The sequence below is a fragment of the Mesoplodon densirostris genome, chromosome 1, assembly GCF_025265405.1.
Source record: "Mesoplodon densirostris isolate mMesDen1 chromosome 1, mMesDen1 primary haplotype, whole genome shotgun sequence".
In the NCBI taxonomy this organism is placed as follows: Eukaryota; Metazoa; Chordata; class Mammalia; order Artiodactyla; family Ziphiidae; genus Mesoplodon; species Mesoplodon densirostris.
In genome coordinates, this window is record NC_082661.1 from 131,630,963 (window position 1) to 131,649,726 (window position 18,764).

The 18,764-nt window shown below is 32.9% G+C and overlaps 1 protein-coding gene across 1 annotated transcript; it reads right to left on the bottom strand.

Moving 5' to 3' along the window:
* Positions 1–9,202: 9,202 nt before the first annotated feature.
* Positions 9,203–14,176, bottom strand: CSN3 (casein kappa). The gene is made up of 3 exons (XM_060090460.1): positions 14,111–14,176; positions 11,402–11,434; positions 9,203–9,661 (listed from the first exon to the last, which is right to left on the bottom strand). Exons 1-3 carry the CDS (start codon positions 14,165–14,167, stop codon positions 9,203–9,205), a joined length of 549 nt encoding a protein of 182 aa, XP_059946443.1. The 5' UTR covers positions 14,168–14,176.
* Between the last annotated feature and the right edge of the window lie 4,588 nt (positions 14,177–18,764).

Below are 18,764 nucleotides of genomic sequence, written 5' to 3' on the forward strand. Positions count from 1 at the left end.
GCTTACCAATGGACAGATCATCCAAACAGAAAATTAATAAGGAAACACAAGCTTTAAATGATGCAATAGACCAGATAGATTTAATTGAGGTTAATAGGACATTCCATCCAAACACAGCAGATTACACTTTCTTCTCAAGGGCACACTGAACATTCTCCAGGATAGATCACATCTTGGGTCACAAATCAAGACTCAGTAAATTTAAGAAAATTGAAATCATATCAAGCATCTTTTCTGACCACAATGCTATGAGATTAGAAATTAATTACAAGTAAAAAAAAATGTAAAACACAAACACACGGAGGCTAAACAATGCATTACTAAATAACTAAGAGATCACTGAAGAAATCAAAGAGGAAATCAAAAATACCTAGAGACAAATGAAAATGAAAACACAATGACCAAAAACCTATGGGATGCAGCAAAAGCAGTTCTAAGAGGGAAGTTTATAGCAACAGAATCCTACCTCAAGAAACAACAAACATCTCAAATAAACAATCTAACCTTACACCTAAAGGAATTAGAGAAAGAAGAACAAAGAAGACCCAAAGTCAGCAGAAGGAAAGAAATCATAAATATCAGAGCAGAAATAAATGAAATAGAAACAAAGAAAACAATTGCAAAGGTCAATAAAATTAAAAACTGGTTCTTTGAGAAGATAAATAAAATTGATAAAACATTAGCCAGACTCATCAAGAAAAAGAGGGAGGGGACTCAAATCAATAAAATTAGAAATGAAAAAGGAGAAGTTACAACAGACACTGCAGAAATGCAAAGCATCCTAAGAGACTACTACAAGCAACTCTATGTCATATAAAATGGACAACCTGGAAGAAATGGACAAATTCTTAGAAAGGTTTAACTTTCCAAGATTGAACCAGGAAGAAATAGAAAGATGAACAGACAAATCACAAGTAATAAAATTGAGACTGTGATTAAAAATCTTCCAACAAACAAAAGTCTAGGACCAGATGGCTTCACAGGTGAACTCTATCAGACATTTAGAGAAGAGCTAACACCCATCATTCTTAAACTCTTCCAAAAAATTGCAGAGGAAGAAAAACTCTCAAACTCATTCTATGATGCCACCATCACCCTGATACCAAAACAAGACAAACATACTGCAAAAAAAAGAAAATTAGAGACCAATATCACTGATGAATATAGATGCAAAACTCCTCAACAATATACTAGCAAACAGAATCCAACAACACATTCAAAGGATCGTACATCATGATCAAGTGGGATTTATCCCAGAGATGCAATGATTCTTCAATATATGCAAATCAATCAATGTGATATACCATATTAACAAACTGAAGAAGAAAAACCATATGATCATCTCAATAGATGCCGAAAAAGCTTTCAAAAAACTCAACACCCATTTATGATAAAAACTCTCCAGAAAGTGGGCATAGAGGGAACATACTTCAACATCATAAAGGCCATATATGACAAACCCACAGCAAACATCATTCTCAATGGTGAAAACCTGAAAGCATTTCCTCTAAGATCAGGAACAAGACAAGGATGTCCACTTTCACCACTATTATTCAACATAGTTTTGGAAATCCTAGCCATGGCAACCAGAGAAGAAAAAGAAATAAAAGGAATACAACTTGGAAAAGAAGAATTAAAATTGTCACTCTTTGCAGATGACACAATACTATACATAGAGAATCCTAAATATACCACCAGAAAACTACTAGAACTAATCAATGTATTTGGTAAAGTTGCAGGATACAAAATTAATGCCCAGAACTCTCTTGCTTTCCTATACACTAATGATGAAAAATCTGAAAGTGAAATTAAGGAAACACTCCCATTTACCATTGCAACAAAAAGAATAACATACTTAGGAATAAACCTACCTAGGCAGACAAAAGACCTGTATGCAGAAAAGTATAAGACACTGATGAAAGAAATTAAAGATGATACAAACAGAGGGAGAGATATACCATGGTCTTGGATTGGAAGAACCAATATTCTGAAAATGACTCTACTACCCAAAGCAATCTACATATTCAGTGCAATCCTTATCAAGTTACCAATGGCATATTTTTACAGAACTAGAACAAAAAAATCTTAAAATTTGTATGGAGGCGTAAAAGACTCTGAATAGCCAAAGCAGTCTTGAGGGAAAAAAACTGAGTGGGAGGAATGAGACTCCTTGACTTCAGACTACACTACAAAGCTACAGTAATCCAGATAATATGATACTGGCCCCAAAACAGAAATATAAATCAATGGAACAGGATAGAAAGCCCAGAAATAAACCCACACACCTATGGTCAACTAATCTATGACAAAGGAGGCAAGGATATACAATGGAGAAGACTGTCTCTTCAATAAATGGTGCTAGGAAAACTGGACAGCTACATGTAAAAGAATGAAATTAGAACACTCCCTAACACCATATACAAAAATAAACTCAATATGGATTAAAGACCTAAATGTAAGAGCAGACATTATAAAACTCTTGGAGGAAAACATAGGAAGAACACTCTGTGACATAAATCACAGCAAGATCTTTTTGGATCCACCTCCTAGAGTAATGGAAATAAAAACAAAAATAAACAAACGGGACCTAATGAAACTTAAAAACTTTTGTACAGCAAAGGAAACTACAAACAAGACGAAAAGACAACCCTCAGAATGTGAGAAAATATTTACAAATGAAGCAACTGACAGAGGATTAATCTCCAAAATTTATAAGCAGCACATGGAGCTCAATTTAGAAAAAAAAACAACCCAATCCAAAAATGGGCAGAAGACCTAAATAGACATTTCTCCAAAGAAGATATACAGATTGCCAACAAACACATGAAAGAATGCTCAGCATCATTAATTATTAGAGAAATGCAAATCAAAACTACAATGAGATATCATCTCATACTGGTCAGAATGGCCATCATCCAAAAATCTACAAAGAATAAATGCTGGAGAGGCTGTGGAGAAAAGGGAACCCTCTTGCACTGTTGATGGGAATGTAAATTGATACAGCCACTATGTAGAACAGTATGGAGGTTCCTTAAAAAACTAAAAATAGAACTACCATATGACCCAGCAGTCCTACTACTGGACATATACCCTGAGTAAACCATAATTCAAAAAGAGTCATGTACCAAAATGTTCATTGCAGCTCTATTCACAATAGCCAAGACATGGAAGCCACTTAAGTGTCCATTGACAGGTGAATGGATAAAGAAGATGTGGCACATATATAGAATGGAATATTACTCAGCCATGAAAAGAAACAAAACTGAGTTATTTGTAGTGAGGTGGATGGACCTAGAGTGTTTCCTTCAGAGTGAAGTAAGTCAAAAAGAGAAAAACAAATACAGTATGCTAAAACATATATATGGAATCTAAAAAAAAGAAAAAAGAAAAAAAAAGTTCTGAAGAACATAGGGGCGAGACAGGAAAAAAGACCCAGACATAGAGGGTGGACTTGAGGACATGCAGAGGCAGAATGGTAAACTGGGACGAAGTGAGAGTGGCATGGACTTATATGTACTACCAAATGTAAAATAGATAGCTAGTGGGAAGCAGCCACAGAGCACAAGGAGATCAACTCAGTGTTTTGTGACCACCTAGGTGGGATAGAGAGGATGGGAGGGAGATGCAAGAGGGAGGAGATATGGTGATATATGTATATGTATAGCTGATTCACTTTGTTATAATGCAGAAACTAACACACCATTGTAAAGCAATTATACTCCAATAAACATGTTAAAAAAAGAAAAAAAGAATACACTCGATCTTTCAGGTCCCTTTGTGTTCTGTCTCGTTTATTACATTTATAGCCTTTATTCTAATAATATAGGCATCTGGCCATTACTCCATTTATCACATTAGGAAAATTAGGAAGAGGACAGGCCATCATTTCTTTTTTCTAAATAGTGTGGTAGAGTTAAGATAACATAATATTGATACAGCAATTTGGTTATTGCTCTGTTGGCATTCACTTTCCTTCCTTGAAAACTGAGATTAAGTTATAAAAAAAGCATTCTATATTTATACCTTTATATTGTTGTGATTGGTATGATTTTCAGTAATTTTCTTGTGTTTTAAATTGGCCTTTGGTAATTTGGTTTATGATCAGTAATAAACTGCTAAGGTCAACATTTTTTTTCCTGGATTTTGGTAAGGAACGTCTAGATTATTTAATCCTATTAAATGGGTATTTTAGTTTCCATTATTAACAACCCTTTTATTCCTTTACTTACTCATTTGTTTAGCAAATATTTATTTAGCTCTTATAATGTATTGGGCCTTACTTTGGAGAGACAGTGGTGGGAGAACATAGTTCCTGTGCTCATAGGGCTTACATACCAGCAGGAGAGGTGGACAGAGAGGTATAACAAATGGGAAAGGAACAGGTAGGGGGAAGGATGTTGTGGTAGCACATGAGTCGAGCACTTGATCTTGGAAGTTAAGGAAAGTTTTTCTTAAAGATGTGATATCTAAGCCAAGGAGTCAGATTTTGGTTACATGATAGGAACTACCCAAAGGATTTGAGCAGCTTCAGAAAAGTGCTGGTGTTGATATTAATACAGCTAGGGTCATCTGGGGAGTTTCTGAGTCACTGGTGTGAATGGTATGAGGATCTAGTGGGGAGAGAAGAAGTAGGAAGGTAGTATTAGTAAGATCATGAAAATTGGCCTTGTCTTGTGGACAGTGAATGTTCTTTATGGATAAGGAAATAAAAATGTATTGACTGTCCAGTGAAAGCAGGGTACCATAATGAATGTCTTAGGCTAAAAGTTGTTTGTCCAAGTAGTAAGATAACAAAGGCTGGTGTACTGAATTGCTAGAGTTCAAAACAAAACTCTACCATTTAGTGGCTTTTTTAGATTTAATTTTTAATTTTTTTTTTCATTTTATTTTATTTATTTATTTTTAACATCTTTATTGGAGTATACATCTTTATTATCTTTATTGGAGTATAATTGCTTTACAATGGTGTGTTATTTTCTGCTTTATAACAAAGTGAATCAGCTATACATTTACATATATCCCTATATCTCCTCCCACTCCCTCTTGTGTCTCCCTCCCACCCTCTCTATCCCAACCCTCTAGGTGGTCACAAAGCACTGAGTTGATCTCCCTGTGCTATGTGGTTGCTTCCCACTAGCTATCTATTTTACATCTGATAGTACATATATGTAGTGGTTTTTTGTTCTTGGGCAAATTAATCTCTCTGAGCCTCGGTTTCCTTGTTTATATATGAACATAATAATAGTGCCTCTCTAAGGGAGTACTATGTGAAATAAATAAAGTAAAACCTGTAAAATACTTGATACAGAGCCTAACATGTATATCAATAAATAAAAAAATATTATTTTCCACGTTATTTGTTACCCAGGGTCACACAGTTAAGCAATTTTGAGCTACACCTTTAATTCAGTTCTATCTAAATCTAAGGCCTATAAATTTTCACTGCCTTATGTTTAACTACTTTAAAGTTGTGTTCACATATACAAAATGAGGATTAATAAGAAATTATTTTAAGAGGTTATTGGTGAAGATTAAGAGGTTTATATGTGTGAAAGCTATTTATACATTTTAAAGTGCTAAACAAATGTTTATTATATAACTTATCACTGCATTTTTGGAAGACCTGAGAACTTTCAGATAAGGCTGTGCTACAAGACTGAATAATAAGATGTTTATCTAATCTCATTAGTCTGTGAGATCCTAGACGTGGGGAGGAAACATGCTGTATTCACATAGTGGGCATTTGGCAAATAATTGAAAAATGAATGACTATGTGTAAATCTCCAGATCCCATTTGTTTTCTGTACTAAATGTATAATTTCTCATATAAACTGCCTTCACATGAATGCACCCTTTTCATCTGAAAGTAATTTATCCAAATCCCAAATAACTAACTCACCAATGTATTTTCTTAACATGTAAATAGTAGTTGACGGATTTACTATGCCATATTACTTACATAGTATACTCTGGTTAATCCAATTGGTACAAAAGATCAGATAATGTCATATCAGGGAGGTAAGTGTTTTATTTAAAATCCCACTTTTAACAACTCTTTTTATCAATGTTATTTTAGTTAGACATATTATTGTATTAATATGAGCCAATATTAATACTTAAGAATATTTTTCCTGTTTCACGGTATTTTGTTTCATATTTTATTTCACCACCCAGTGTGACAATGCTTTTATAATAGTGTTCACAATATTAAAAACATGGATTTTAAAGCAAAATTATCTGTGTTCAATTCCAGTTCCACTTGGGGAAAATTACTTCAATTTTCTTTCATAATAATAATAGTAACAATAATAATAATATGTAGTCCATGAGTACATATTAAAAGATTGAATATATATGAGCAAAGAGAAAATTGGCCTATGGTCTATAATATATAACTGTTGATTGCTTATTATTATTATTGTTGTTTTGTATCCCATAATAATTCTTATAGTACTTTGAGATAAATGTTTTATTAATTAATGAAATAAATTCTATTTCTTCCATCCTTTAACTTCATTTTTCCAGAAATTAGTAATATTATTAATGGTCATAGCAAATGAAGCCCAGCCATGCCATGTTCCTGAACCGGCCTCTCTTCCGGACTCTAGCATTTGAGTGAGAGAGAAGGTAAAGTTTTGTAAACTACTCCTAACAATAGAACATCTATTGAGGGTTTCAGTAAAAGAGTGACAGTAAGCCCTTTGTACGGGTTGAGTGATTTGTATTTTTCCTAGCATGATGTGTTAAATATGGAGCAAGCACATACATGACCCACTCATTTTCCTTGCAATGTTACTTTAAGGGAAAAACTGTCATATTTTTGGACTTTGAGTATTCACCAATTTTTGTAGACTGGAAGACCTCAATCCCATAAGCTTCCTGGTGTGTGTGTGTGTGTGTGTGTGTGTGTGTGTGTGTGTATGAATGTGAGTTTGACAGGTGTGAGACTATAGCATCAAGTCTGGAGGAAACTGGTTCATGCAGGTCAAGAGTCAACTCCTGTTTATTTTGCCATATATCTATCTGTGTTTGTAGTTGTGGTCATCTGTAACCTCTTTGTATCTGGAATTTGCTCTTGGGAATGATATAGAGTAAAATTTGCATTACATTTGGACACCTAAATTTAATGCTAACTCTAGAGTTTTCATGGCTCCCAAGAGTCACTTTGTGGTCTTCTGGAGTTGAACACTATAGCTTAGTTCTTCTCTGGTCCCAATGACTTAGCCATAAATTTCGATGTTGCAGTGTCATCCTGCAGAAGATGTTTTTAATCAGTGTTAAACCATGGACCATTTTGAAAATCAGATGAAATTGTGAACTTTGCCTCCAATTAAATGTGTGTACTCAAACTTACACTAAATTTATCTTGGAATTTCAAAGTTTCAAATATCCCTGAGGTGCATTCAGAGACTATTTCAAATTAAGAGATCCATTGCATTCAATTGGCTTTATTATGCAGGAATCAAAAAATTAAATGTGGCATGGATGTAAAATGTAAGGGAAGAAGATACAGGAGCTGAATCTGTGAAAATCATATTCTCTCTTCACTGAAGGCAGACAACTGGCTAAAGGAGAGTGTGAAGTAGTCATTTGGTTTCATAAAGACCTATAAAAATGACAGTTTAGGAATTTAGTTCATAATGTGCTAACAGTTCTCATGATATGTAGACATTTATTTAGCTTCCATGATTTGCCTAATGTCTGTATCAAGGAATCTATCACATTAAATATCTAAATTTAAATATTTAAATTCAACATATAGCAAACTGAAATAATTGTCTTCAACTGATATTTACAGAAAGACGCAGTCCTATACATTCTTTTTTATAAGTGATATTATACAGTGATTTTAACTTTGAAATCTAGGTTCATGAGCTTTGAACAAATGTAACTACTGAGATAATGATTATTCTGTTAAAAACAATCATGTAATAATGTATTTTAAATCAATAAAATGGACAATTGCATACTCAATTACTTGTTTTCATGTTGTCTCCATTAATTTTCTCCCTTTGTTTTCAAAAATTTAATGGGTCAAAGATTTATTAACTTATGTTTTTTTTCTTACCAGAGGTCCTATTAAACATAACTCAGTAATAAAATTTACACATATGCTGATCTTGGGAAATTATAGTTTGTTTTCTGTTTTTTTGTTTTGTTTTGTTTTTTGTTTTTTGCAAATTAGCCCATATGGAAATAGGCGACATACTAATTAAGCCTTACTATCTGAAATCAAGCAGGCTTGATTTGGTTCCCAGTTTTGAACTTTCTAGCTGTAGTAACTTGCATCTATAGGCTTATTTTTTTTTTCATTTGTGAATTCAGGATGGTAATATAATCCATTCCACATGGCTGCTACAGGAATAAACTGAGATAGTTATGTAGTTTTGATAATTTAGTAAGGACTTGAGATGTTAGTTGAAAATAAATTTTAGTATTTACTAATTTTATCTTTTCTAAAGCATTACAGTTCATGGATTGATCACTTTTTACAACTCATTCACAATATGCTTTCTCACCTGAATCTCATAGCAACCAAAATTATGAGAAAATGAAAGTTCATTGAGAGTAATGACTTGCCTAAGATCACACAATGGAAGAAGCAGCCTTCTCTGATTTAATGCTGTTACCACTACGTCACACTGAGTTGTATTTTAAATCAAAAAGCTACATGGGAAGCCTTTCATTTCCTTTCAATCTATTCATACCAAAATTAGAGTGCAAGAACACCGTTGAATGCAAGAACACTGTTATGCAATTAAAATGTATTTAAACTCATATCCTATGTACATTGTTCTAAGAAGTTGTATTTTTGGGATAAGAAAAATCATGAGTTTAATACTGTCTTTTACTTCACTGTCTTTGTCTGTGAACAGGAATAAAATAAAACAAATAGATTCTAGGAGTGTTCCAGGTGTTGAAAAAAGTTTGATAAAAAAGTTCCCAATTTTTCTTCATTTTGTAAAATATGATTATTTTTCATTTCTTGTTGGAAAAGAATCTAGTATATCAATGCTAAGGCACCACCAAATTAAAGTTATAATTAGCCCATTTTGCCTGCTCCCATAACAGATTTAATTTATCCATCTATACTATTTTAGATTTTATGATTGTTTTGATAAATCCATGAATCTTGTCTATTATTCATTTTGTCTTTTGCTCATTTACCTGTGTTGTCTTCTTTGATGTTTCCTTAGAATTTTTAGACCACAGGTGAAGTAACTTGGACTGTGTTGGTCTCAGGTGTACTCATGATGAATTCTGAGGAAACTTCTGGAGTAACTACATTGTTCACTATTGGTTCAGTGGTAGGTATAAGTGTAGGCTCAACAGTAGCAATGGTATTGATGATAGGGATGACTGTTTTATCCTGAGTTTTCTTTGGTGGAATGGCAATAAATGATGGACGTGGGTGTGGATGATGTGCCACAGTAGGTGGGTGGATATTTGGCAGGAATTGCCATTGAGGAATTTGGGCATGTGGTCTAAATGCAACTGGCTTTGCATAATATGGGTAACGCATAAATTGGTTATTAATTAGTGCAGCTGGTCTGTGCTGGTAGTAATTGAGTCCATAACTAGTATACCTACTCAGCACATAATGAATTGGGATATATTTTACTGTTTTTTCATTGAACAATCTTTCATCATTCTCACAGTGCTGCAAAAAGAATAAATTATGCAGAATAGTATTATTGTAGGCTAGAATGAAGAGATGTCTTAAATCAGAATTTTTTGAAATACAATGTTACAGTATTTGATGTTAAGTAAGTACAACATTGGACATAGTGAACCCAGCAATCATATTATTTTATGAGATATGGATTTGTACACTTCCCTTCCACTTCTTGATTTTCAACACACGTTAAAAATAATATTAGTTTCAAAAAAATTAGATGAGCTAATCCATAATGTAAATCACATTGACCAGAGTTTGGCATACACAAAAAGTGCTCAGTAAATGCTGTGCATTATAAGTACCACAGCTAGACCAGTCTCATAGAGTGCTTTGACATACAGTATACAAACATACTACACACAGAAAAAAATATGTATATATTTTTCCTTATACGTGTATATATACATTCTCACCACATGTTTGTATTTTTTTTTTTTATCTCGGGATTAGGCTGAGGGCACATTTTTTTCTAAACTAATCAGCCACTATGGAGAACTGTATGGAGGTTTCTTAAAAAAGTACAAATAGAACTACCATATGACCCAGCAATCCCACTACTGGCATATACCCTGAGAAAACCATAATTCAAAAAGAGACATGTACCAAAATGTTCATTGCAGCTGTATTTACAATAGCCCGGAGATGGAAACAACCTAAGTGTCCATCAACAGATAAATGGATAAAGAAGATGTGGCACATATATACAATGGAATATTACTCAGCCATAAAAAGAAACAAAATTGAGCTATTTGTAATGAGGTGGATAGACCTAGCGTCTGTCATACAGAGTGAAGTAAGTCAGAAAGAGAAAGACAAATACCGTATGCTAACACATATATATGGAATTTAAGAAAAAAAAAATGTCATGAAGAACCTAAGGGTAAAACAGGAATAAAGACACAGACCTACTTGAGAATGGACTTGAGGATATGTGGAGGGGGAAGGGTAAGCTGTGACAAAGCGAGAGAGAGGCATGGACATATATACACTACCAAGCGCAAGGTAGATAGCTAGTGGGAAGCAGCCGCATAGCACAAGGAGATCAGCTCGGTGTTTTGTGACCGCCTGGAGCGGTGGGATGGGAAGGGTGGGAGGAAGGGAGAAGCGGGGGGGAGGGGATATGGGAACGGATGTGTGTGTGTGGCTGATTCACTTTGTTATAAAGCAGAAACTAATAAAAAATATTCAATCGTGCAAAAAAAACCAAATACGTCATTAGATCTTTCCATATAAATAGAAACAAATCAACAAAATTACACTGCAAAGCAAGCCTTTCTCATGAAGGGAGACCTATTCATTCAAACAGATTGGGGAAACAAAAGGTAGAAGTAAATATAAATGTATGAGAAGTATTCAAAGAAGGGTCAGAGAGGGATCTTTCCCCAAGTCTTAAAAAGTAGACAGGAGAAATATTAAACTTTGCTTTTGCTTTCATTTTTTCCCACTATTAAATTCTGAGAGGGTTTTCTCATATTGCTAAATACACATGAAAATCAAAAGACATGACTTGGCCTACAAAATGATACTGAGATTTTCAGATAAACATTGAGGTTGATTCATATGATTGGTTGTTGAAGTGATGTTTTTTACAAGGATTATTAGATTATTTCATGGAGTTTAAATATTTACTTAGTGTTTAGACAGAGGCATTTTAATATCATTAAACTTTGCATAATATTATACTTTGGAGTACATATCTCTACTGGAAACATTTAAACTTACTGTTGATTGTTCCTGGTTTTGCCCCTCTGCACTCTGGTGAGATTCAGAGAAAGAATGAGAAATAAGAAGTTAAAAAAAAAGCAAGACAGAATTTAGATGTTCTTGTGGTTTTAAAAATATCTTTTATATCAAAGACAAAACATTTTTTTGTTTTTATTTTGGTATTGTAAAATATTATAAAGCACTTTCCATGGTTATCTAACCATAGTCTGTGAACCACTCAAGAAGTGACAGAAATATACTAACTAAAATAGTAATAATGAGCTCCATGGTTAAGCTGTCTTTAAAAATCACTGTTTAGGGAGAAAAATAAGGTTGAAAAGAATATGATCATTTGACCCCAACAAATATAATACATGATATTTGCTTAAGTGAAGAACATGAACAACCTATATTCAGTTTGTATTGAATATACATTGTTAAAAATGAGGAGCATTGAGCATATTTTTCCTTTTTTTTCCCCTACTAAGATGATTTATGAGGTTTTCTTGATTAAAAAATCTAGCAAAACATCAGTATATAAGTGTTGTATAAATAATACCATTTAAAAAATAAATTTTTGTGTATTTATAGTGTTTTTCTTAATTCTGGATTACAACATTCATAGGAAATCAGAAGTTAGCAATTTTATGATGCTTTAAAACTCACAAAAGTTTTATAAACTTTTGAGTGAGTTCATAATGGTAAATATTTTTAAAATGACAGCTCTAGTTTAAGACTTCACACATATCACTTGGATATAGAAGACTCTACAAATCTTTTGGAAGTTGTAGGTATAGGAAATCAGAGATTAGAAAAAAAATACTGGTGTGTAATAAGAGACAGAGACTTATTTTTCTCTAAATTTGTTAAATCGCTAGTTTAAAATTTAGAAAGTTATATAAATATTGAAAGTTTGCCCACACTCAAAAATCCTGATAATGTAGACATGTAAATATAATAGCAATCTATATGTATTATGTATTCCTGGTATATGTTCATTTTAGTATCTTGTATCTTACTTCTTTTAAAAGAGTGTGATCTCTCATAGCATTTTTCCATTATATCATAGTTTTCATACTTACATATTCATAGTTGAAATATAAATAATCAATGATTATGTCATGAAATGTTTGTTCTTTATTGTTAACCATTAAAGCTTTTTTCCAAAACATGTTTTATTATAAATAGAGAGATTAATAACATCTGGATATCAGTGGCCTTTTAAATAGTTTTAATTGGTTTCTTAAGACAGTTTTTCAAAAATGTGATTTTGGGGGGGGGATTCTTCGATAGAAATTATTAAACTGCTGTACAGAAAATTTATGCCAACTTATAATGCCACCAGTAGGATATAAGATTGTGCAGTTCATCTCAAAATTGCTAGTAATAAATTGTATCTTAACTATTTTTATTTTGGAGAGAAGGAATAAATTTAGCACATAAAAGAAGCTACCATATTGCTGTTTTAATTTGTATAATTTTGACTGCTCATAAGATTGGATGGTAAAATCTATAAACTTTCACTATTCTTTTGAATTATTTCTTCATGTCTGTGGGGCTTGTAGCTTTGAGAAAACCAGAAGGAGTATTTGGGGGCTAGAGCAGGCTCAAGTAGCTCAAGAAGAGTTTGCTATAGGTCAGGCAGTGGTGGATCACATTCTGATTTAAAATTTAGTCCTTTTCACTCAAAGAGAAAACCCAAGTTCTAAATATGCAGGTGGCCACAATAAAATCAAATTTCAGAGAATAAATGAAAGAAAATAAATGTGAAAGTCATAGTAATTCAAATATTTAAAAAGTTTGACTCAAAGAATTTACCTAATAAAATTATTTGAGATATTAACTTAAAAGCAAATCTAAATTTAATAATAAATGAATTATGAAACAAGGACTAGCATCCTCCCATATTTTACAATCTAAGAGGAGGTTATAAACCATGAGATGTTTGCCTTCCTGTACTTGCTATTGGCAAATAAGTGCCTGGGATCCCCAAATGAGCATGAAAATAAAGCAGAGCAATAGGCAAAAGAGTAAGGAAAACAAGTCGAAAATATTAAAAGAAAAAAAATATTCCAAACATTTTTCTTGTTCCAATAGCCTTAATACACAGCATGTAATTCAAGAAAATACCTGAAAATCATAGAGTTGTTTATGGATACAAGTCCTGAGAAGGAGTCTCAATTGACATAATGGAAAGATTATAACAAAAGTTACAATATGTTTGAATGTTAAAAGTACCTGTCAAGTTATTTGAAATTGGTAAAAAAGCTTAAATGAGCTCCTAATCTTTTAAGAATTTAGTCCCTTAAGAGATTGGAGTCAGCATGAGATAGGAATTTAATTAAAAACATTTCTCATCCTGGTCTATGATTTCTGTATTTATTTTTTGTGAATTTTTAGAGCACATTATAATTTAAAAATATTTTCAGTACTGTTTTTTCCCCAAAAATGTATTTTCTCTATCATATGAGAATTTTAAAGGTTTTCTATACATGATAAAGTATGATTTCTTGATACCTGGAAACCAGAAGTATATTCAGAAGAACATGACTTTAATTTTATAAGAGAAATAAATGTAAAAATACATTATTATTAGGAAAATATAGTTAGTATGCAGCTGTTTTGTTCCATAAAATATAACTGTATTTAGAAATTTACATAATTAGAGACCTTAAGTAAATTTTTTAAAAAGTTTTGATACAAATTGATAAGATGAAATTAACTCACCAAAAAAGGCAGGGTTAATGCCAGGATAGTCACAACTAGGAAAAAACTCTTCATCATTGCACCTAAAAATAATATTTAAAAACATACATTAGGGTTTCCCTGGTGGCGCAGTGGTTGAGAGTCTGCCTGCCGATGCAGGGGACATGGGTTCATGTCCCGGTCTGGGAAGATTCCACATGCCATGGAGCGGTTGGCCCCGTGAGCCATGGCCACTGAGCCTGCGTGTCCGGAGCCTGTGCTCTGCAACGGGAGAGGCCACAACAGTGAGAAGCCCATGTACCGCAAAACAACAAACAAAAAAAATTACATTAAAAGGATCTGTTACTAATAATTTAAAAGTGATTTGGAACAATGTCCTCTTTGGTTTAAGGTGAAAGAAAAAGTCAGATTTAGGGGTAGATTTAGCCAATGTGGAAAAGCTCTTTTATCAAAAGCTTTAGAAAAACCAAACAGTATAAAATGAATGAATTTAATTTTTGATTATATTACTGAAAGTACCATTATAAGGTTAATCATATATTCATTTTACATGCACCAAGAACCTACTAGGAACAAAGCACTGTGTCAAGTGTTGAGATTATCAAGGTGAATTTGTCTTGCCAAGTAACATCAATTTTAGGAAGAGAGTTGCGACACACACACATCACTGTTAGAGGAAAGAAAGTAGAAAATGTCACAAAAGTTGTTTTCTACAGGTAGAAGTTTTCAGTTAAGAAATAAACAAATTATTTCTGTAGGAGATAGCATTATAGGTGGGACTTGCCCATGCAGAGATTAATAGAGTGAAACTTCAAGTAGAGGAGAAAGTCTTGGGAATATCTATGGACATTTGAATGGAGAGAAGGGAAATACAAAGTTGGAAAGAAAGTTGAGGGAAGAAAAAGCAGAGGTCTTAAATGCCAGGTTGAAGAATTAGGCATGCCATTTCTAAACAATGGAAAACAGTTGAGTGGTTTCAGACTAGAGACTTAGGTGACTACACATTCCTTTGGAGAACTGAGTTCTATCTCAGGTTCTATCTCTACTTGTGTAATTTTGGCCAAGTAATTTCCTTTATCTGGGCCTTACTACTGTTACCTATAAACAAAAGTTAGAACTGAAATTCTGTAATTCCACGATTAATCTAACAGGAACATGTAAAATGGAGGAGATGGGGGTATACTGAAACTTCATCTTTCATAATCTCCTTCTCCATTAATCAAAAATGATGTGATTAACTTGAGCATTTTAATGAAAAAAATGTAAGATATGACAATTACAGGTCTCTGGCTGAAATATTTGAAGAAATAAATTAGCCTTACATTTGTAAAGGAGTATAGGGTAGTTATGCATATTTATTTGATTAAAAAAAATAAATTGCCTTTTTAGAAAGATACATATAACACTTCAAACTTTTAATATTTAAATATGTATTGTATTTATGAAGTAAATACTAACTACGTCTTGTTGCAGCTATTGTTATTGCTATACTTGTATAGACTTGAAACCTACAAACTGAGTTTTACAAAAGAGGGTCACAGAGTTAAAGTTCAGGCTTGGTAAAGAGAGCACACACCAGACACAATTCACCTTTGGTTTTCAGCTAAGAATGATTAGAAATGCTGTCTACTAAACTGACTTCAGAACCTCTGATGGGATATCATTGGATGGAAAAGAACTCATGTGTGATCAAATTTGAACAACCTACGGCATAGGTTGTTGCCTCTCAAGTTTCACTGAGAAGAATGGAGTTCCTTATTAATTCTTTACTTGCCAGTTAACTTTTTCTTAATTGAAATAGATTTGATACATAATATTGTGTAAACTTAAGGTGTACAACATGTAGATTTGATGTATTTGTATAATTGTAGTATGATTGCCATTGTAGTGATAATTAACACCTCTGTCATGTCACATAATTATCAGTTCTTTTTTGTGGTTGGAATAATTAAGATCTAGTCCCTTAGCAAGCTTGATGATTATAATACAGTATAGTGAATATAGAAAACAATATTGTACAATAATCACTGTTTAACTTTTAAGACTGTAGACTGAACAATAATATTTCCATGGTGAATCACAGACTTTACAATTCACGCAAAATTGAAACACAAACATACTCACACAAAAACAATCTGTAACATAATAGTAGTTCCTCCCTTTTTAGCATAAACAGAAATCAGAAAGATAAAATCATACTTCACTTGTCGGTTAGTTAAACCAATGAGTACTTGAATTTGACTTCATCACTTGGTAAGAGAGAAAAAATTGTGAAGCACAAAAACTATTCAGCTTTCATTAGGATATGTAAGTCATTTTTTAAGCTATATTATAACATAAAATTATAACCTTTAGATATAAATAAAAATTTGAAATTAATTAAGGGATCAATCTGGATTATTATGCATTTTCATCTTCCTAAGAAGTTAGCCCTCCACATTTGTCTGTAGGAATAGGTTCATTGTCTTGAACAATAAACCTTTTTTTAGAATTTACATTGTCTTCAGTAGTTTAGCCAGTATCAAATCTTGACTTTAACCCAAAGTGAAGTTAAAAATAAATTTGATAACATTATACAGAATCTAAAGTTTAGGTTAGAAACTAATATCAAAATAATGCCAGGCATATTCAAGCTTAACAATAAAGCTAAAAGGAAGAAAATGTGCTTCTAAAATAACATTGGTGGTGTTATTACTAACTACTGTGAAAATGAATCATTTTCTCTGGACTTTTTAATATGATTACCTTTCCTTGTGCCCGTCAGGTCTTGCTTGGCAGTAGGTTGAGTTGGCCTCTCAACTGTAGGGAAGACTCAAGGTAAATAAATGGAGACTAATTAAAGGGTGTTAGTGCCTTGCGTCATGCGATTTATCTTCCTTCTACATTGCACCCAATAGGAAGATGACAGAAAGGAAAGATTTGACGATAGCAGGACCATCTATGCATCTATCTCAGTTAATGCAATGCAGAGGGGGAAATAGAGTTGTCATTCATGAGGTTTGGAAAGAGATTATTCACACTTTTTAAAGAATGAATTTTTATATTTTATGAAAAGATATGGAGAAGTTTAAAAAATATTAACTGCATTCTTAATCAACTAACTATACCTATTTGAATTTAAAGCTGTTATTAAAATGAAAAATAGCTAACCACAGCACTGTTGCATTTCAAATGTTTCTTTTTAATTTAAGACCTTGGATATCAAGTGACCCTATATATATTATGGGCTGTGGTTTGTCATATTCTTCCAGAATTACAACCATCAATATTTAAAAACTAGAAAACTGACCATCTCTCATATACTCAAGAACAACTTCTTACAGGTTATATCTAAATATAAAATAGTTTAATCAATATAAAGTAGGGAGCCATTTGCATTTTATTCTTCAGTAAGTCCATGGTATAAGCATGCAATAAGCACCTGTTGATTGATTAACCTCTTATGAATCAAAGTTGCACTTAGATTCTTAAATTTCAATAATACAGGTGAACCATTCTTGATGTATAAAATTAAATTATTGAATTCAGAATAATTGTTCTGTTTCAAAGACAGCTCATCCTGACTTACAAAATATATATCATAAAACCACCAATATGTGGAATATTTTGGTAAAATACAGCTAACCAAATAATTTGCCTAGATAATTCAGGGAAGAATATTTTCTTTTGCTTACATTTCTCTGGAAAAAACATTAACTGTGACTTCACTTTAGCTGTGAAGTACTGGCCAGACTGAGGTATTTATAGGAATCAATGTAGGACTGCCAGAATACAAACAAGAAATAATACCAGCATTGTGTTGTGTTCCTCTTTTTCTTAGAAGTATTTCATGTCTGAGAAAGTTAAGAAAGATGTTCACAGCCCTGAAATGTTTATTCAGTTTGTATAGAGTAAGTTGAGATTTTCTGTTTCTCAAAATAGTTGATTTCTGCAGTTCAGAGAAAGATGGCAGAGTTTCAAAACTGTTAAAACAGGCTGCTAAAGTAGTAAGACCAGCCAATCTATTTGGACTGTTCAGTTACATCATTTTCCTTTGGTCATCTGGGTCAAGTGATGGCTGGAAGATTATGTTCTGGTCAGTCCTCAAATTATGAAAGATTCTGTTCCACATGGTAATTTCTTTGTAATTGATGTAGAGCCATAATATGATACTGATTTTCAGTTGAGAGTCTACTTGTTTAATTCACAAGTACCAGAGACTCAGACTACCTTCAATGACATTGTGTTGTCAGGATAATATATTTCACCTGGGAATGCTAGGAATCCTTCTCCCTACTAAAAGAAAAACATTTCTACATTTCTTCTGGGCCCTTTGGGAACTTTGTAAAACTAGATATTATTCTTTTAGCACTTAAATTATTTCAGGTACTGTTCCAGTCATTAAGGATATATTAGTAGACAAAGCAGGCAAAGATTGTTGCCCTTGTGGAGCTGATAGTCTAACATTTACTTGAATACTAGTGACATTGAACATTCCCCATATCATATATATCCACCTCGGGTAATCTAAGAGAGCTAAAGAGTTTTGAGTGATTGCTGTAGATAAATTAGGTGATTTTTTTTTTCTGGAGCTATTCAGATACCCTAGTGTTTTCCAAAGAAAAGCTCTTAGAAGAAGAATCAGATCTCCTACAAAATGAAATCTCCCAGGGTGTCAGTATGATGCTGAACAGTC